This window comes from Ochotona princeps, chromosome 19 (genome assembly GCF_030435755.1).
Source record: "Ochotona princeps isolate mOchPri1 chromosome 19, mOchPri1.hap1, whole genome shotgun sequence".
Taxonomy (NCBI): domain Eukaryota; kingdom Metazoa; phylum Chordata; class Mammalia; order Lagomorpha; family Ochotonidae; genus Ochotona; species Ochotona princeps.
In genome coordinates, this window is record NC_080850.1 from 27768928 (window position 1) to 27790394 (window position 21467).

At 39.8% G+C, this 21467-nt stretch overlaps 1 protein-coding gene across 1 annotated transcript; it reads left to right on the plus strand.

Annotated features, from left to right (window-relative positions):
• The first annotated feature begins 3713 nt into the window (after nt 1-3713).
• On the plus strand, nt 3714-17516 carry YIPF5 (Yip1 domain family member 5). Its single transcript, XM_004586515.3, has 6 exons — nt 3714-3861; nt 4556-4675; nt 12886-13058; nt 14021-14166; nt 15142-15323; nt 16566-17516. Exons 2-6 carry the CDS (start codon nt 4566-4568, stop codon nt 16726-16728), a joined length of 774 nt encoding a protein of 257 aa, XP_004586572.2. The 5' UTR covers nt 3714-3861; nt 4556-4565; the 3' UTR covers nt 16729-17516.
• Nucleotides 17517-21467: the final 3951 nt, after the last annotated feature.

Genomic DNA, 21467 nt, shown 5'->3' on the forward strand with positions numbered 1-21467 from the left:
ATTAACTCTCACTTAAAATTGGTCATTAAAATACTTCATTGTAAGTCATATTTGCAGTATATAAGTCAAATTATACCATTTCTGTCCAAAAGCTTCTAGCATTACATTCAAATTTATCTTCTCAAGGCAACAACTGATTGCAAAAAGTAAAGTAACAAATAGTAGATGTAAGGCTTGAAAAAATACCTAATATAAAAATATGATGAGAAAATGGTCTTGTTGAATTTATCTGGACAATAAGATGCTGGACTCTATGCTTGATATAGGTATGCAAAAAAAGAATCTTGACTGAATTTGAACTGTAATACTGCAACAAGGTGAAGGAATCCGCCATTGGGGGAGGGCATGGGGAGGGTTTGGGGGAATCCCAGAGCCTATGAAACTGTGTCACATAATGCAATGTAATCAATAAAAAATTATATTAAAAATATGATGAGAAAAATCTTAAAAGAAAAAGGATAATCTGGGGGAAAACACAGCTGTCATATTTGGTATGTGGAGTATAGCGTTTTGTTACTACACTGAAATAGTTAAGACAAAGAAAAAAGGTTATTTTGGTTCATCGTTTTGGAGGGTCACAGTGTCCACTCAGGCAAAGTTCCCTGGTTTCTGCTGTGTGGTAAAGCGGAAGGAAGGTAATATTACAGCACAGAGAGGAATCATTACATAGCAGGCCAGGAAGCACAGAATAGCTGGAGTGCTTGGGCTTTTATAAGTAGCCCTTTTCACAAGAGTTACCTTCCAGGGGCATACCCTAGGGTAACAAGGACCTCCCACTAGGCCCACCTGCCAAACAACACAACTATATTAGTTATAACCTCCTTAGTACCATTAAACATCTGCATGAGTTCAGGAGCCAAATTTTATCCAAACTACAGTATGGGATTTCATAATTAATATACTGGGAGAGCAAAAACAGACATAGGGCAATTATACTGATTTGTGCCGTAATTATCGGGTTTCACTGTGGAATGTGATATATATACACAGAGCTGCCAAACCTCCACTTCATCTGGTGCTTGTGAATATGGCTGAAGGTAGGGGAAAACTGACCACGTTTAAACCATAATTTTCTGGCACAGTTTCCCATGACACAGTTACTGTAGAGTAGAGGAAAGAAAGCAGCTGTATAACATCCAAGTACAATTTCACTGCCATCCTTAAATAATGGAGTTACACTGTGAAGTACGTAAAAGTGTTACTGCATAAACTTTACTGTATGTACTAGAATTATTGTAAAAATTAAAAATATCATTGATGACTAGAATGTCCTTTCCTTTTTTCTTACAAGTTCAATCCTTGATACATTTTTGTCAGATGTTACAGGCCCAATTATGTTCTATCATCTTTTTTCCTAGTTGAGGGTTTTTTCACCTCCTCATAAAGCTAGCTCAGTGCAAGTACTCCAATTTCCTTTAATGTAACTTTCTGGAGCCTATCCCAGGGCAACAGACCAAGATCATCTTTTTTCTTCCCAAAGAAAGGCTTACATAACTGGTTATGAAATTAACTGATATACCTTGGGTTATGCTCCAAAGTGAAACAACGAGAAAATTGATAAGGTCATTCAATTTTCTTGTTTGTCTTTACAATCAGAGAAGGGATCAGTTAGGGGGGAGTATTTTTAATATGTTTATTGCTTTCACAGACAGAAGCAGATTCAAAATGGCATCCATACTCAAAAATTCACTTACCTTCTTAAATACATGTAGTCTGAATTTCATTTTAAATTTGAGAGTGACATCTCTTTTAAATAGGAAAAAAGAAATATGAGGGGAAACAAGAGAGAAACAGATATTTTTCAAGGATAGTGTCACTAAGTAGAAAAAACTGATAGGTTATGACATGCTGTTGATGATTGTAAACGCAGCCTCACTGATGGGTTTAGAGATAATGCAACCTCATACTTTGTGAACAATACAAATATCTTTTTGTATGAAAGGGAAAAATTAAGTAAACTGGAAAAATCAGTCATAAAATTGGGCAAAGCGAATGGCTTTGGAAAACCATATGTGGTCAGGTTGTACAGATGATATCTGCTCCAATAAATGAAATGATTCAGTGACAAAAAATGGCTGAACTATTTCAAAAGTGTACTAGTGGTGCATAAAACTTAAATGGTAACTGGCTATTGGTCTCCTAGTACAATTCTGGGGTTTTGGTTTGGTTGCTATGCCCTTTTGTTGTTATGACATTTGTTTGGAAGGGAGTATGGTTTATTTATTTATTTTTGCTTTGTTCTATTTTCGGAAGTATGTTAGTGTTGGGCAAAAAGTTTTAAACAAAAAAATTTTAGAAACTGTTCCCAAAACAATGTTCTGGCTTGTTTCTGCAGAACACAGGATTTTGATCCCAGATGGGTGCAACCCTGTTATCTCCCAAGGGCCAGTGGATATCTATAACACAATTCATGGATCATACAAAATTATCAACTTAAATAATTATCCTTTTATAGATGTACTGAATATTGAGTGCTACCTGTGGTTGCTATAGAGGGACCAAATGAAATGATTTTGCAAGGTCTTATACAGCCTTCTGACTAGGTGTTCTCCACCTCCCCTCACAACACTCAAGGATTTTGGGTATAAGTTTTAGTACTGTAAACCCCAAAGATAGTTCTAATTATTAGTGATAGCATTGTATTTGTAGTCACAGGATTCTACTACTTTGAGATATTATTGACTTTAGTCTCTCAAAAAAGAGTTTCAACAGCAGCCAAAACAGTATTTTTTACACCAAGAATCTATGTCTCCTTTCAGATCATAAGCCTCAATGATTTCCCTTTTCCTTTAGAACCAACACACACATGCCACCGGCTGTCTGATCCTGCCCACCTCAGTCTCACCGCTGACGTGGTTCTCTTCAATTTCTTCTTCAGCTACTCTAGTTCGTTTAAACTACTAGTTTCCAAACTCGGTTGCTGCCAGTACCCTTCCCCAGGGGTCACCTGCCAATGCCTGGCCAGCTTTAGTTGTCACAATTTGAGGGACAGGGGTGCTGCCACCCATCTAGCAGTCCTAGACCAAGGGTGCTGCTCAAAGCACCATCAGGCACCAAGCGGGTACCAACAACACAGAATCCTCTGGAAGAAGCGTTGGTGGAGTAGAGGATTCCTTCACACCATGCTTTCCCTCTTTCAGGCCTTCCCTTCATCTTTTCCCCACTAATTCCTTTCTGATAATCACTCTCTCAGACTCTTCCATTCGGACACATATTATAGCCTTTCAAAGACCGGCAAGGCACTCAGGGATACCACTGACAAATTTTACATTTTCTCCAGATATTCCCAGGAACTAGTACAGAACAGATAATTTAGCCTCACTTAGAAAGTCATAGGATAATGATATCATTAGGTTGTAACGACTAAGTAACACATCTCTTCAGCACAGCGCTCGAAGCATAGAAAATCCAAGAAAAAAAAATAATTAAAAAAAAAACCGCTCCGTTCAATCCCTTAGTGCTTCCCGCCTTCCTGCAAACCTTCGGCGCGTGAGGAATCCTCCCTCCTGTCAGCTAGCGAGTGGACACTGCTGCGCCTGCGCTCTTTTACCTCAGCCGCCGGGCTGGCTGTCGGAAGCACTTGCTCGTCACCACCGGCCTGTCAGAAAAACCGGCCCGTGGCTATTGCGCACGCGCATACCGGGAATTCCGCCTTCTCCCGGCCGCTAGTATCCAACCAAAGAAAAGCAAGTAAAGCCTTGTGAGCACGCCTGCGCGAGCGAGCGAGCGTACCCCGGAAGCGGTTCTTAGACCCATGACACGTAGCAACGGAGCCGGTGTGGGGCTCTGAAACTCAGTTTTGGAGGCTGCTTGGGGCTCCTGGGGTTGGAGTTGCCGCCGTTCCCGCCGCCTCCGCGTTCGGTGAGTGTCCCAGACCGCGGCAGGCTGCTTGGCTTCCCCGCGCACCTGTGCGGCTCGGCTTGCTGCCGGCTCGCGGCGCCGCGCCCTGGTCCTTCGGTTCGGACCTGGGGTCTGACGGGGGTCCCCACTTCCAGGAGCGACCTGCCGGCCCCCTGCAGTCCCCCGGCAGCCCGCCGGCCCCCTGCAGCCCCCCGGCAGCCCGCCGGCCCCCTGCAGCCCCCCGCAGCCCGCCGGCCCCCTGCAGCCTCCCCGCAGCCCGCCGGCCCCTTGCAGCCCCCCCGCAGCCCGCCGGCCCCCTGCAGCCCCCCGGCAGCCCCCCGGCAGCCCCCAGCCCCCTGCAGCTCCCCGGCAGCCCACCGATCCCCTGCAGCCCCCCTGGCAGCCCGCAGGCCGCCTGCATCCCCCCCCCGCCCCCTGCAGCTGCCGGCCTGGCCGCGCGAGGCGGCAGCGGTGGTGTGAGCTGGAGCTGTCCCGAGGCCAGGGCTCCTTTGCCGGCTGTTACTTGAGAGCCCAGTGGGTCTGCTGCTCCCACCCCGAAGCCGAGGTGATTTCGCCTGTGGGGTCGCACATTTTTTCCTTTATCTCCCTCTCCCCCCTTCCAGGCTTGCAGGTGACTCCCCCAAAGTACGGAAGGCGTGTTGAAGCCCCGGGGTCGAGGGACGGACTGCAGTGACTAGTTGTCATTCCGTTGCAGATCCTTTGCAATGTCAGGCTTTGAGAACTTGAACACGGATTTCTACCAGACAAGTTACAGCATCGACGACCAGTCGCAGCAGTCCTACGATTATGGAGCGAGTGGAGGACCCTACAGCAAGTAACTTTTCCAGTTTTGTGGTTTATTTAGTCTGCACTAACAGTGACAGCATCTGTTAGTGTTTTCTTCTGCCTGAGACTGAATGAGCACATGGTGCTTCTTAAAAATGTGATTGTGTGTGATTTTTCCATCCTCTAGAGAGGAGGGAACAGCCTTTGGTTTGCCCTCTGCTGCACACTCTTAGGATGTGCTGGAGTGGACAAGCAGCATCTAGACAAGGATGGAACTAGAAGATAGGCTATTTAGTCTGGAGGACCTGCCCCAAATTAAAATCTTTGATGAGAAAACTTTCTGGTGAAAGTCCAGCTTTCAGACTTTAGCAGTGTTAATTGAAAAATGCTTAGGGACACTGCCTAGTGGTGGCTTTCTCTGGTGTAAGTCATAAAGTAATTATAATGTTCTTATAATCATGTTTGTTTGTTTTAATTTGTACTAACACATGATGAACATTACGGCCTGTAGCTTACAAATTAACCTCTTCCAGATTTCAGGGGGCGGGGCAACTAAGCCATTAGGACTCGTCTTAAAAAAAAAAAAAGACTTTTTTTTTAAACCATAGTTGTTTGCAGCAAAAGTAGATTCACTGAAGGCTTTTTCTAGCAACCTCTAGGACATCATATACTTAGTCTCACAGCCTCTAAACATTTTACCAGCCTCTCATCAAATTCAGGCGGTTTCTGTACCAGGGAGGCTTCAGTCTTCCTGGGCTCCTTTAAGAGTCTTGTGAAAGTGGCCTGTTACGCACACACTCAGTTAAATGCCCAAATCAGTGTGCATCCCAGGTGAGGGCAGTCAGATGCCATCTGATGTTCAGAGTCATCAGTACCACAATGCCTGTGAAATGTATTCCGGGGTGTGGAAACCACACGGGAAGGTTGTGTACCCCATTCAGTCTGAGCAACATGCAGTAGTGCAATGTTTCAGTTCATACAATTGTATGAAGAGCCCAAGAATTAGGAAAACAGCAAATCAAAATCAGCGCCTTTCGATGGTCTGACAGGGAGAAGCTGTCGTTTGTACAACGCACAAAATCTTTGTGTGGCATTAATTAAATCAAACCCTAAACGCCCCATTCTGCCCTCCCACCAGATTAACAAATTGAACCATTAGAATCAGTATGTTAAAATACCTTCTCTGGGGAGGCTTCAAAAAGTTCATGGTAATACATATTATGGAAAGAACAGTACTTTTTTTTTTGCAGTGAAATTATCTTTTAATTGTATTTTTCCTCATAGTTTTTGAAGTACTCCTTGATTTGTTAATATTTTTTCTATTAGATTATCAACATACAATGAGGATTTATTTTATCTCAGTCAATTGGCTAGACACAGTTTTAAAGATTATACTGAGATCAACATTCATTTGTTTACCTATTGTACATTTTTGATAATTACTCTGGCTGAATGTAAGTTTGGCCAGAGTAGGTTTAATTAATCCTGTCTGTAGTAGCAACAGCGCTTGGGAGAGCTTGTCTGTTTAGCCACGTGATCTCTGGGTTTAGGTTCAACAGAACTATTCCATTTGAATTGCTGTCTCCTAGATTTATCTGTCTGTTCTCTCCTACTCTGTTCTTAGGATGGCTGTAAGGGGGTAACTTCCTCTCCCAGCTGAGATAGTCTCACTTCAGTTTTTACACAGCAGTTTTGTCTGCCGCTAGTCCTTCATTCTCCCAGTTCCATTCCAAACAAATCACATGCCACTAGCACTGTTCCCTTACTAATGAGGTTTCTTCCGGGTGGGTATGTAGCTTCACTGCCAGATAAATATCCATCTTAACTTACAAAGTAATTATTTGGTTTTCTAGAGTTGTTAATGAAAACCAACTGATAACTTCTCACTATTGGCTGTAGAAAATGTGGGTTAAAATAGCGTACTGCTTGGATTGTCAAGTTTGACTTGACTTCGTTTTGGTGCATAGCTCCGCATTAGTGCATAAAGTGAGCTTTTGCATTTTGCACTTTGCTCTGTGGGTACTTAATAGGTATCACCCTTTTGTCCATATACCTGTTCCCATCCCTCCAAAAAAGTAATGTTGCATAAATCCCACGTCAAGTTCTAAATATGGCTACAAAATATATAATAATAGTTAAAAATGTTTAACTATTAACAGGTGTTGTGTTCTTATCTTAAACTTTACAAATATAGTACCTTTGTGAAAAATCTGAAGGTTTTTGTGAACTTATGAGTAGCTAACCCAGCATAGGAAGAAACTCTGCGTGTATCACGGAGACACTGTTTCGGAGAGTACTGCTTTGGTAAATGCTTCTCTTTCTGCCATTGAAGTGTGCTTTAATCTGCATTGATTGCTACCATACCATGTTTCGGTGTTTTTTTTTTTTTTCTTTAAAGATTTATTTTATTTATTTATTTTTTTAAGATTTATTTATTTTTATTATAAAGTCAGATATACAGAGAGGAGGAGAGACAGAGAGGAACATCTTCCGTCTGATGATTCACTCCCCAAGTGAGCCACAACGGCCGGTGCTGTGCCAATCCGAAGCCGGGAACCAGGAACCTCTTCCGGGTCTCCCACGCGGGTGCAGGGTTCCCAAAGGTTTGGGCCATCCTCGACTGCTTTCCCAGGCAGGCCACAAGCAGGGAGCTGGATGGGAAAGTGGAGCTGCCAGGATTAGAACCGGCGCCCATATGGTATCCCAGTGCGTTCAAGGCGAGGACTTTAGCCGCTAGGCCACTGTGCCGGGCCCCTATTTTATTTATTTTAAAGGCAGAGTAAACAGGTTAAGTGAGAGAGAGAGAGAGAGATAGGTCTTCCATCATTGGTTCATCCTGCAAATGGCTGCAAAAGCCAGGAACCAGGAGCTTCTTCCAGGGCTCCCTCAAGGATGCACAGGCTCAAGGACTCAAGTCATCTTCTGCTTTCCCAGGTGCATTAATGGGGAGTTGGATCAGAAGTAGAGTAGCTGGGACTCAAATAGCATCAGTATGGGATGCAAGCATTGGAGGTGGCAGCTTAACGGGCTATGTTACAGCACTGCCCCATGTTTTAGTTTGAAACCAGCAGCAGGGCCTGACGCTATAGCTCAGTGGCTATTTCCTCACCTTGCACATGCTGTGATCCCATATGGGCACTGGTTCATGTCCCACCTGCTCCACTTCATATCCAGACCCTGCTTGTCATCTGGGAAAACAGTAGAGGATGGCTCAAGCCACTGGGACCCTGCAACTGTGTGGGAGACCTGGAAGAAATTCTGGCTCCTGGCTTCTGATTGACTCAGTTCTGGCTGTTTGAGGAGGGAACTAGTGGACAGATGATCTTTTTTCCTCTCCTGTGAATCTGAGCTCCTTTACAATAAAAATAAACAAATCCCTTAAAAAAAAAAAGCTAGCAGTATTGGATCAGAAACTTTCCTACATGATTCTTGTTAGAAAAGCAAAATAGCGAAGTCCATGTTCTCTTTTTCACATTGCATTTTGAAAATAGAATGAAAGTACCACTTTGAAACGGTTGTTTCACCATGTTGCTAACACCATGTCTCTTCTTCATGTGGACTTTGAGTCTCTATTAGTGGCTTTTCTGTTGTGGATGGTAGACCTCAGAGGGCCCTTGAGGCCTAGAAGAAGCATTTAAGGTCAAAAATTACTTTCCTGACAGTACTAATATGTGCTGCATGTTTTAAGTTTGATGTTACAGAAATCCTGGTTCATAAAAATGCTGATCCATGAGACTGAATCAAGGCAGTGCTATCAAATTGCTATAGTAGACTGGTTTCTTTTTGCACACTTGTTGGAGTCAGTTGTATTTAAGTATTTTCCTGATCAGACAGTAAGAATTACAGTTTTACTAATTCTAACCCTTGAGCATGCACATTTCTTTAACATTCAGTGTGATAAAATAAAAAAATCATAAAACCCTTTCACACATACTAAAAGGGTGGTGATTTTTTCAAGAAGAGCATTGGAATAGTCCGAGTTGCAAGCTAAATAAGCTGCTTTTTCCTAAAAGCATTTTTATTTGTAAGAACTGCCAGGGGCCAACATTGTGGTGCAGTGGGTTATTCCCTGCCTGTGATGCTGGCATTCCTATGAATGCAGTTCAAGTCCTGGCTACTCTACTTCAGACTGCCCACTGATGTCTCTGGGAAAGCAGTGCAAGATGGGCCACATGGTTGGGCTCCTGCCACCCACTGGAGAGACCTGGATGGAGTTCCAGGCTCGTGGCTTTAGCCTGATCCAGTTGCGGCCATTGTGGCCACCTGAGCGTTGAACCAGCGGGATAGCAGATCGCTCCACCTCTCTTTAACTCTTGTTTTGAAACAAATAAATTTAAAACAAACAAAATAGCAAAAACAACTGCCAAAGATTTGATATTCAGACTTGAGTATTTGACAAATTTTTGTTCTCAAAAGTGAATGAACTGAACCTTTACCTTGAGGACAGTAACTGAAAATGTGTGTCACCAATGTATACATTCAAGTTTGCAGACAAAATGAGGGTTTGGAAAGCTTGAATCTTCCACTTGAACGTTGACTAGTTACACTGTCAATTTTCCATTTATTGACTTTTTTTTTTAATCAGAGCCGTGGTGATTCTAACATTTTTCTTAATTGGTTGAATTAAATGTGTCACTATTTGAAAGACATGTCAAAGTAATACTGAATATTTTCTGAATGGCTAATGCATGGTACCATAAATTCATACGCTGATAAAGAATTGAAAGAGCAAAATGTTCCTTATGTTTACATGGAAGAGGTCTAAAAAGTTTATTAATACTGTTTTCAACTCTGTGTTGCAGCTTGAATTTTGAAAACTACACTTTATTTTTGTGTGGTGCTGACCCTTCCGTAAAAATGTATGATAGTCAAGCAAAGCTTTCCATTTATATGTGCAGGAACGTTAGTTTTCCGTAACAGATTGAATTCAGAAGGAAGTGTAAGATTTTATCTTTTGTTAAACTAGACAGTAATAAGTAGTATTTTCATAATTATACCAATATTACTTACTGCATTTTTTGAAAATAGTTTTTATTAAAAAGTTTATGCTGATATAATGTATGTACTGTTTAAATAAATTCATTTAAGATTTTCTTTTTAAATTTCTAACAAGCATTTACAGGCAGTAACTCATATAAACGAAAACGCTTTGGAGGGTTTTTTTTTCTTTTTTTAAGATTTATTATTTTTATTGGAAAGTAATTTTACAGAGAGAGGGAGAGGTAGAGGGAAGTCTTCCATCTGCTACTTCACTCCCCAAATGGCCACATTGGCCAGAGCTGAGCCATTCTGAAGCCAGGAGCCAGGAACTTCCTCCAGGTCTCCCAGGCGGGTGCAGGATCCCAAAGTTCTGGACCATTCTCTGCTGCTTTCCTAGGCCACAGGCTGGGAGCTGGAGAGGAAGTGGAGCTGTTGGGATTAGAACCAGCACCCATATGAAAAGCCAGTGCCAAGGGTAAAGGATTAGCTTACTGCATCACTTTGCTGCTCCCTGTAGTTTTTACTAAATTTAAGAATATAAAGTGGCCCTAAATATGTATGTGTGTGTATGGACATGTATATATATATACTGGTCCATGCTGTTCTTGGTTTTATATTATATAATCTCTCAGAAAATAAAATACAATTTATTCAGACTATACAAATACCAAACTGGAGCGTTTCCAGATTTTGTGGCTTCAGAAATGGACTTGAGACAATCTTAACTTCAATCAGTGCAATAGAGTATTATGTACTAAATCACAAAGTGTTGGTGGTTATCTTAGTTTAGCTTGCCCTATTTGGGATGGGTTTATATGTGCATACACATTTGCGTGTAAATAGAAGTAAATAGAAGTATTTGTGTGCCAGAAAGATTGTGAAAGCACAAATACAGACCAAATTATTAGAATTATCTTTGTTGGATAGGATGTTGAGGTAATTTTTACATCTGAGAGCTGAGAGTTGGCCACTGGAATCAGTCTAATTTTGAACGCTGAGTCCATCATGAACAATTATTTTAAGGTAAATTTCCAATTCCATATCTTCATAGTAGAGACAATAATATCCGTGTCAGTGTTATAATGTGAAAATATTATAAGCCAATATAAAATAACTCACAGTAAACACTTATAATACATAGTAACATTGCAATACATGGTTATATTTTAGAAAATTTAATAAATATACCTATATCACACATGTTATTTTAGGATTAATTTTATTAAACAATAAGTATACAACATTTTCCAGCATATAGAAGTTTGTAATATGAAAATTAAGTCATCTGTTTTCACCCATTTTCAAGTTTCTCATACTGTGATTTGACGTTTCTTGTACATACACTCAGAGATACCTTTACAAGTTTGTGTGTGTGTGTGTATCTGTAATCGCTGTGTCAAATATTACCTTTATCCCCACTGAATATATTACTATTTGTCCTCTCAACAAAGTTGCCGCATTGTTTTTAACATATGCATACAATGTTTCCCTTTTTCCCCTTCCCCATATTATTGCTGTTAAAAAAATGATACAGAAAATACTTTATCGCATTGCCAGACATGCAAGTAGTACTTTATTTAAAAATGTATTGAAATAGTATGGTACATCTTGGACTCACATTGGAATTTCCAGAGTTGTGTACATCTGAAAAAATGCCGTTAGTTTGATTTGCTTTTAGTCAAGATGCTCAATTAATTTAAAAATTGACTAGTTTGGGCCCGGCACTGTAGCCTAATGGGTAAAGTCCTTGCCTTGTACACGTATTGGGTAGGCCAGTTCATGTCCTGGCAGCCACGCTTCCCATCCAACTCCCTGCTTGTGGCCTGGGAAAGTAGCTGAGGACGGCCCAAAGCCTGGACACCCTGCACCAACGTGGGTGACCCAGAAGAAGCTCCTGGCTCCTGGCTTAGGATTGGCTGGGATTCGGTTGTTGCAGCCACTTTGGAAGTGAATCAGCTAACAGAAGATCTTCTCTGTCTGTCCTCCTCTCTGTATATCTGACTTTCAAATAAAAACAAATAAATCTTTTTTTGAAAAAATTGACTTTAATTTTAAAAGATCAGTGTTATTGGATGTTACTAAATTTTTACGTTTTCTGAAACAAAAGTGTAAAAATATAAGACTAAAACATCTCTAAGACTTCTCAGCCTTCATTTTAAAAGTGGTCTTAAAATAGTTTGCTTCTACATATTCTACCATAAAATCATATTAGTCCTATTAATATATAAGTCATATTATTTGAGAACATAGTGAAATTTAAAGATGTGGCCTCAGTATTCTGTTCCCTTTTGTCATTGTACTTAAGTAGCCATATTAATTACTCTCCAATAGTCGATTGCCATAGTACCCATCAAGTAAGACATCGGGTATACAGGCAGGTGGAAACATTGAAAGCCCTATTTCAATGTAAATGATGTTAATGTTATATATTCTTTCATAAAAAGTAGATTTAATTTATTCCAGTTTATGGTTTGAAATTGTACTTATCTACTTACAAAAGTGACATACTATGAAGACTTAAAGAAGAATGATAAAAATTATAATGGCAAGTTACAGACAGAGTGTCATCTGTACCTTTCATTCACAACATACTTTTTTTAAAGATTTTTTTTTTTTTATTAGAAACCCAGATAGACAGAGAGGAGGAGAGACAGGAAGATCTTCTGTCCGATAATTCACTCCCCAAGTGACCGCAACGACTGAGCTGTGCCGATCCGAAGCCAGGAGCCTAGAGCTTCTTCCGGGTCTCCCACATGGGTGCAGGGTCTCAAGGCTTTGAGCCGTCCTTGACTACTTTCCCAGGTCACAAGCAGAGAGCTGGATGGGAAGCAGGGCTGCCAGGATTAGAACCAGTGCCTATATGGGATCCTGGCGCATGCAAGGCAAGGACTTCAGCCACTAGGCTTCTGCGCCATGTCCACAGCATACATTTTATTTCACAGTGTTTGTGTATACTCACTAGGAAGGAAAAAAGCCACAATTTGGAATTTATTGCTTGTTACCCTAATGTTTAAACATTTAGTAGTTAATGAAGTACTGTTTGCCACAGAGTTGTTATCAGCATCATTGGGAGGATTCTCTGCAAGCAGACTTCTTGTTTAATTATCTTGATCTTAGTAATAATTCAACAACCGTTTATTTAAAAAAAAAAAAAAAGGCTGGCCAACTCGGAGCCCCATGTATTACATGCCTGAATTTTTCTGTCAAATGGCATTTAAGAGATACTCATGTTGGGTACCTGAAATGTTGATGAGAAATTTACATTCCATTGATTCATAGACAATATGCTGGCTACGACTACTCGCAGCAAGGCCGATTTGTCCCTCCAGACATGATGCAGCCACAGCAGCCATACACTGGGCAGATTTATCAGCCAACACAGACGTATACTCCATCCACAGCTCAGCCAATCTATGGAAACAACTTTGAGGATGAGCCACCTTTATTAGAAGGTAGGAGTGACGGTTACATTTGGTAGTATGGGTTGAATATCCTTTATCCAAAATGTCTGGGGCCAGAAGTGTTTCAGATTTTGTAGTTTCTCAGATTGTGGAATACCCACAGAGTATATCTAGTCTAAAAATCTGAAACCTATAGCATTAGAGATACCCAAAACTATAGTGTTTGGCTGGTTAATAAAAATAAATATTAATTTGGAGAAATTGTCCTTTCCTTTAACCCATTGTGCCCATTGTCTTTTACAAGATAGCTAGATAGGAAAAGTTAAACTGAACAATAAATATACTACTTGGCATAACTTTGAAGTAAACATTTACTTTAGATTATTGATTCATTTTGTCATTAGAAGAAGTGAAAGAAGGTAATATGATATTGAGTATTCTAAATGGAAATAAGCTGGTGGAAATATTGACATAATTGAAAAGGAGAGTTTTAAGGTTATTTTCCAACCCCAAATACCAGTTCACTAACTCTGAACTTTCCCTTTCCCTTCCTTTCTTTCTTCTTTCATTTTTCAGGAATGAGGAAGCTCAGGTGCACCCCGTTTTAAAGGCAGTAAAGGTGTGGAGACTTTTCAGAAAAGTGCACAGATGTTGTTTGAGACGTGGCTTAGTATATAGCTTCATGGGCCTCTATATTTCTGAGATGAATATCGGGAATTTGCTATGAATCCATGTGTTCTTTTCTATGCAGTTCGGGCTGAGGATGTCATGATCATAGCTATATTCTTTTCCAATACCAAACCAGAAACCAAAAGTCAGAAATGGTTTAGTTGAGAGAGAGACACCACAAACCAGGTAGAATGTTAGTGATATTGCTAACACAGTATTCCTATTGTTGCTGGATCCTCTTTTGCAGTTAGATATTTCCTTTTGTTTCCTGTTCCAACACAAGTTCTGTTGAATTAAATTATATTGCAAATCCTGAGTGACTTCCTTATTTTCTTTTTCTTTAGAGTTAGGAATCAATTTTGACCACATCTGGCAAAAAACACTTACAGTGTTACATCCTTTAAAAGTAGCAGATGGTAGCATCATGAATGAAACAGATTTGGCAGGACCAATGGTTTTTTGTCTTGCTTTTGGAGCAACATTATTACTGGTAAGATATTTATAATTTTTGTTTTTTAAAGCCAAGAGACACAGATAGATTCCCCTTTTGATAGTTCACTTCCCAGATTCCTAGAATAGCTGAAACTGGAGTGGGCTGGGGCCAGGAACCCAGAACTCAGTCTGGATCTCACACGTTTGACAAGGACCTGGATTATGAAAAAAAATCTGGCAAACCTGGTACTTTTTGGAAATTTCTCTGTACTTTAATTTTAGTGATAATATGATCTGAATATGACAGTTGTTCACATAGCATGACTAGTATGCTATTTCCAGTTTGGTTAATCTTTGCTGTACAAATGCAATTCAGTGATATTTTTTAGCATGACAGAATTGCTAGAGGTTTTTTGATTTTGTTTTTTATTGTCTCACTGAAGGAATGGAAACAAATGTTTTGTTGTATTACTTTTGCCTTTTCTTCTTTCCTCACAGAATCCTGACTTCCTGTTTATCCTGTATTTTTGTCCTCCTAATTTCTGTAACACTCATGTAAAGTGAATAATGAAATTATTTCTGTGGTTAAAAATATTACATCCGCCAATGATAATAAATTGCTGAAGGCCATTTGGGGTGAATTAAAGGTTTTCAAGTGATATGGGCTGCTATCCAAACATTCTGAATTATGTTCCATCTTGTCTCTGTAGTTTATTTACTTAAAATCAACCAGAGTTCTTTTTAGGAATCAATTTTAGTTGACTTGCCATGGTTTTGTTTCTTAATTATATGTTAGGTTTTATAGTCAAATGCTAACTGAAATAGAAAACTAAATATTTGTGTATTAGAAAGTATTGCTTCAAAGAAGGATGTAGAATCCCATTTTTTTTATGTCCTTGCAGAAAGAATATTTATTTCTGTTCATTACAGTGGTCATGAGTTAAATGTCTTCCACATGTACCATTTTAGGTGAAATCACACTAAAAGTAAATTCTCCTTTGTCCTTTAACTTTTAATCTTTTCTCCACCCTAGGCTGGCAAAATCCAGTTTGGCTATGTGTACGGCATCAGTGCAATCGGATGTCTAGGAATGTTTTGTTTATTAAACTTAATGAGTATGACTGGTGTTTCATTTGGTTGCGTGGCAAGTGTCCTTGGATATTGTCTGCTTCCTATGATCCTGCTTTCCAGCTTTGCAGTCATATTTTCTTTGCAGTAAGTACTGATATTTGTTTGGGGGGTTGATTCACTGATTTTGTGTGATATGAATTAACTGCATCATCATTTTGAGATAAATCACTGTCTCAGCAAACATCAGGTAATTGGTATTAGAAGTAAAGACTCCTGCATACTTTTGCGTGATAAATAATGGGAATGAAAGTAAATTTTAAAATCATCATACTATATCTCTGCTTTTACCTGTGATCAGGAATTAAACTATTTTTTGTTTTGCCTGTGTCATAACAATAATGAATCAAAAAGTGTGGTTAGCTTAAATATTACATGGAAAAGCTCAACTCATTATTGCAATTTTTTTTACTGAGGCAATTGAGCATATTACAGACATGTAAATAAATATATACAAGAACACTCTGCTTTAAGCCTTTCAGCTAAAGATGAAACATATCTACACTACAAAGCCTATTATTGTCTTATTTAATTCTCAGATGTACTTGTAAACAACTTCAAATATATGTATTTTTTAAAATCATGTTTTAGGTTAGGATGAAATAAAGGGCTATTTACTACCAATAAGGTTATCTGTGACTGTGTGCAGGTCCTCTCAGTGGCTTCGACTCCCCTTTGTGGCCAGAGCTGGATGCTGCCAGTCTGAAAAGTACACTTAGAGTGTTTACCAACTGCTTGCTTCATGCTAGAGATGTGGCAAGATGATGGTTTCAGCATGTTCCTGCTTGACATAAAAATGTTTCAGATTTTCAGGACAGAAATTTATTGTTGAAGAACTGATATATTTGAATTTTACTTAAGTTATTGTTTACTGGAAGTGTTTCTCAACCAGGAACATATTTGCCTCCCAGGGGATGTCTGAGAATATCTGGATACAGTTTTGGTGTTGTGGTTGTGGGTGGTAGGAATACTACTTCCTTGTGGGGTGCAGATCAGAGATGGTGCTGAACACCCCAGCCACGCATGGTGAGCCTCAGAACAAAGACACATGCAGCCCATTCATCAGTAGAGGCAGGGTTGAGAAACTCAAGCAGAAGTAGCAGTAAGTGAGCTTTTTACCACAAGAAATGATTTAACACCATGAAGTCATTGAGAGGTCCATTTTAACATTTGAAAAACATCCTGATAATTTCTGCATATGTCAACATGTGAATTTAAAATGCTTTTCTTTCAAATAGGTTTTTGAATTATTCTTAGGCAACTAATCTCACCTGTTTTTCTTTCCCTGTTTGTTTGTTTGTTTGTTTGTTTTTCCTTTAATGGTTGCAGAGGTATGGTAGGAGTCATTCTCACTGCTGGGATCATTGGATGGTGTAGTTTTTCTGCTTCCAAAATTTTTATTTCTGCATTAGCCATGGAAGGACAGCAACTTTTAGTAGCATATCCGTGTGCTCTGTTATATGGAGTCTTTGCCCTGATTTCTGTCTTTTGAACTGAATTTGTCTGGGATGCGGACATCAGTGGGAGAAACACGCAAAGAGACCTTGAACTCTTAGATCGGACCAGCGAACCGCTACAGCGCACCTCTCCTGCAGATTTACGTTTAACAATTGGAGCAATGGAAGCAAACATGGGTCTTTTGTTCATTTTTATAGAACTTCAAACAGTATGTTGGATTTTCCTACAGTGTGACTAGCTTTAAGTGTTTGTGCTTATAGAAATAAGAAGTGCTATTTCTTTCCTGTTACACAGCCTTTGAGAAACTTTTAACTTGCAAATTATGTTTTTATAGATTTTTATCAAACCAACTGCAAGGCTGGTATCTTTTCTTAAAAACAACTCAGACATAGTAAAAAAAAAAGACACAAGACTTCTTGGAGAAATACTTTTCCAAGGAATTTGGAAAGAAAAAATTACATGCCCATGTCAGTTGCACTTGAAGACTAAAGAAAAAAGATCTCATTGTTGACTTGTATGAGTTTATGTTTCAGAAGTTTGACATTCCTGTCAATCAGTCTCTTGAAAATTTTTGCTAAAATTCAGATAGGAGGCTTACTGTCTCTTATTACAATTGAGAAATGTGAACTCCTGTTTAGAGAATATTAATTAAGCCATTATGACCTAGACTGGCTGCATTAGTGCTCATAATTGGGTCTTCACCTTTTCCCAGAAAATCACTATCCTTTTTGAGGGAAGATATTTAAAATTTCACAATTTCTGTATTGCAGTTATCAATGTAAAGTACATTTGATGCTTACTAATTAAAATTTTCCAAATTAACTTTATTTGTGTTTTTGAGTATGCTTTCATCACACCACTGTTTCAAGTGTCTTGTTTTTCTTTAAATGGGGATGTTACTTTGACTCCCAGCTCCGCCTAGCCTCGAAGATAGAAACCACCTAATAATAGAAAGAATGGATTACATGAAAAGCAGTTTGGTTTGAGTTATATTATTTTTTGTATCGAATATGTTTGTTTTATGTTGTCAAGCTCTCTTATCACTGCATCTGTAGGAAAATACTGTATATCCTGTATGTTTTTCATGAGCTTTTTCTAGATAAACAGCTCTGATTGTGGAAAAAAAAGAGTTACAAGAAAGGCATGGAAAGGAAAATGTCTTTTTGTTTTGTTTTGTTTTCAAGTGGAGACTCAGACTAAATAAAAAGGAATACCAAACTATTGTGGTAATGATTCTTTTTTGGAGTAAGTCTTCAACAATAAAAGGAGGTTGAGATAAGTAAAATTTTCTCACATTGTCATACTTTCTCATTACTAGCATCACAGTGTATTTTTTCATTAATTCTTAATCTGGGAAAACAAACTAATGATTAGTTTTGGACTAGGTTTCATACATAGAAAATTGCTATGGAATATTTTTGTCTAGTAAACCTTATATATCAACTTTGATTTTTTTCAGTTTATTTTACTAATACAATTGTTAAGGCAATTGTGACAAATGCCTTCTGTTAATATCCAGTTCTTTTTTTTTTAAGATTACTTTTATTTTTATTACAAAGTCAGATATACAGAGAGGAGGAGAGACAGAGAGGAAGATCTTCCATCCGATGATTCACTCCCCAAGTGAGCTGCAACTGCCAGTGCGCGCCGATCCGAAGCCGGAAATCAGGAACCTCTTCTGGGTCTCCCACACAGGTGCAGGGTCCCAAAGGTTTGGGCCATCCTCAACTGCCTTCCCAGGCCACAAGCAGGGAGCTGGATGGGAAGTGGAGCTTCTGGGATTAGAACTGGTGCCCATATGGGATTCCGGCACACTCAAGATGAGCACTTTAGCCACTAGGCCATGCCGCCAGGCCCAATATATCCAGTTCTTTCTAATGAACAAGGTAGATGATTCTTTGGGAATTAAAATCCCTCCTTTTTCATTCGCTTTCAAAATTAAATCAGCCTAATTCCCCAAATAAAGTGTTTATTTGTTGTTACCCCAACCAAATAATTGTTTGAATTATTGTTGTAGAAATTTTGGTTTTGTCGAACTTCCAAATGATGTCAAACTGTTTTATATTCAGCTGTTTTGCAGTGTCAAAAGAGGCTTGCAGGGAAATTTCCTGTATACTTTAGCGTTTACTTGGTTTCTCGAGGAATTGTGTATAGCCAAAATTTCCCTTATAAAGTTCTCTTAAATTAAAAATACAACATATGGATAGCCATAGTTACACATACCTTAAAGACATACACCACATCTCAAAAAAGTACCATGTGACATTTTTGTGTGTGTGTCTTGCACTGTATTAGCTTTGGGGTTTTTTTTGTTGTTTCTTTTAAAGATTTATTAATTTTATTACAAAGTCAGATATACAGAGAGGAGGAGAGACAGAGAGGAAGATCTTCCATCCGATGATTCACTCCCCAAGTGAGCCACAATGGGCCGGTGCTGCGCCAATCTGAAGCCGGGAACCAGGAACCTCTTCCGGGTCTCCCACGCGGGTGCAGTGTCCCAAAGCTTTGGGCTGTCCTTGACTGCTTTCCCAGGCCACAAGCAGGGAGCTGGATGGGAAGTGGAGCTGCTGGGATTAGAACCGGCGCCCACATGGGATCCCAGTGCATTCAAGGCGAGGACTTTAGCCGCTAGGCCACGCCACAGGGCCCTGTAATAGCTTTGTTACTTCAGTTAAGTACATACTAGATTAAGCATCTGGCTTGCTTTTGAGGCCATTTACACTAGAAACATCACAGCATAGTTTAAAGGTCACCCACTGATTGTGGTGAATACCCAAAACACCTTGGGGATGACCATATCACTGCAGGTTTTGTACTTCTGGGCTCACTCATCATGCTTGCATGCATGCAAAGATGTAGTCAATTTTGCATATTTGTGTAAAGGTGTATTTTATGAATTGTCTGTAACAATTTGCCTACTCTGTGTTTTAAGAATTGTATTACTAGCCTTGTGGAAACAGGTATTTCCCCAGATACAGTTTCACAGATAATAGAGTATAAATCTTAAAATACTCACTGACATCCCCTCCAAATACGCTTTTTTTAATTTAGTAATTTATTGTTTAATTCACAAGCTTAAATGGCTATAGTTAAAAAGAAAACAATAGAAATTAAACTCCACCACCACCATCATCAAAAACAAAACAGTGAATCCAAGACACTATTTGTAAGTCTAAGGCCTTCTAGCCTTCCAAATGTAAGCACTCCTAAGTCTGTAACAATTGGAAGAACAAGGCACAAATATGAATGGAACCATGACATTTATATAACTGGAAGATCCTTCCTGGAACTATTTAATTGGCTTTAAAAGAGAAAACAAAAACAAACACTTCCTAGTGTTTGAATAGAATGAAATTCTAGTGTTCCCAATCAGCATGTTCCATGTGGATAGACACCAACAGTGATCTGGCTTTCCTTTATGCCTTCCTAGAGCTCCAATCCATATTCACTTCAGCAGAGACTCACAGGCAACAGGAAAGAGCCTAGCATTAAAATCGGTACAATTCAGTGTAGTTGTATGATCTTGTTTATGCACAAGCTCACAAACCTGGAGTTGGAGGTGTAACCTAAATGGGTGCTAAGAGAAGAGTTAAAGAAAAATTAAAAAAATTAAAGGAAAAAAAATTAGAAAAAAAGGGAGAAAACAAAACCCTTGGGAAATCGGAGCATTTAATATAGGAACTATAAGGCCAACAGCATTTAAATCCACTTTTTTATTTAAAAAAAAGATTTTTTTTGGCTTAAAATATTTCACTCAAAAAGAATCTATGTCAGCAGTATATGATTGTCACCAATACACTATGAATACCTTTCACGATGTAAATCCATGTCCCTGCCCCTTTTTTTACCCTATTGCAATTATTACAACCAAGAGACTAAAGCTCAAACACATTTTTGCACTTTTGAATTTGAACTGTGCATAAACCTAATTTTCTATTTAAGATTGGGACACTGAGTCTTCCCTGTGGATCTTAGGACCTTTTCCCACAGGTTTTTCGTTTCATTTTTTTTTTAAGATTTATTTTATTTTTATTACAAAGTCAGATATACAGAGAGGAGGAGAGACAGAGAGGAAGATCTTTCATCTGATAATTCGCTCCCCAAGTGAGCGCAACGGCTGGTGCTGAACCAATCCGAAGCCAGGAGCCAGGAACCTCCTCCAGGTCTCCCTGGAGTGCAGGGTCCCAAAGCATTGGGCCGTCCTCGACTGCTTTCCCAGGCAGGGAGCTGGATGGGAAGTGGAGCTGCCGAGATTAGAACCGGCGTCCATATGGGATCCCAGTGCGTTCAAGGCAAGGACTTTAGTCACTAGCCCACACCACCGAGCCCAACAGATGGTTTTCTGGTTCATCAAAATTGCTGCAGCTTCACTGTCTCCTTAGGCTTCTTCCTGCCCGCAAGTGGCTGTGGCGACAGTGATGGCTGCTGGGGTGACAGCAGCAACTGCAACCACGGCCTTCTCAACTTTTTGATTTTTTGTGTTTCTTGTCCTTCTTTTTCCTTTTTCTTTCCACCTCCTTTTTGATAGGAATTCCTTGACCGGTGCCGCTGGTGACCAGTTTGTTGAGAGTGCCTGAGGCAGAAGAGAGGATGCAGGTGCTCGGAGCTTTTTAGCGGGTGGCTTAGTAGATACAGACCCAGATTAGGAGATGAGACCCTCCTTACAGACTGTGGGCCTGGACAGGCGGTCTTTACTCTGGGAGACTGCCTTCTCTGGGGTGAAGACGCGTGGGCAAGGGGCCAGGAGAAGGTCCGAGGAGCGCGAGGCCCAGG

Coding starts and splice junctions, on each gene's coding strand:
- YIPF5 (XM_004586515.3), top strand. CDS start 4,566: ATGTCAGGCTTTGAGAACTTGAACACGGATTTCTACCAGACAAGTTAC. Junction 4,676..12,885: donor AGTGGAGGACCCTACAGCAA/GTAACTTTTCCA, acceptor ATTGATTCATAG/ACAATATGCTGGCTACGACT. Junction 15,324..16,565: donor GCAGTCATATTTTCTTTGCA/GTAAGTACTGAT, acceptor TAATGGTTGCAG/AGGTATGGTAGGAGTCATTC.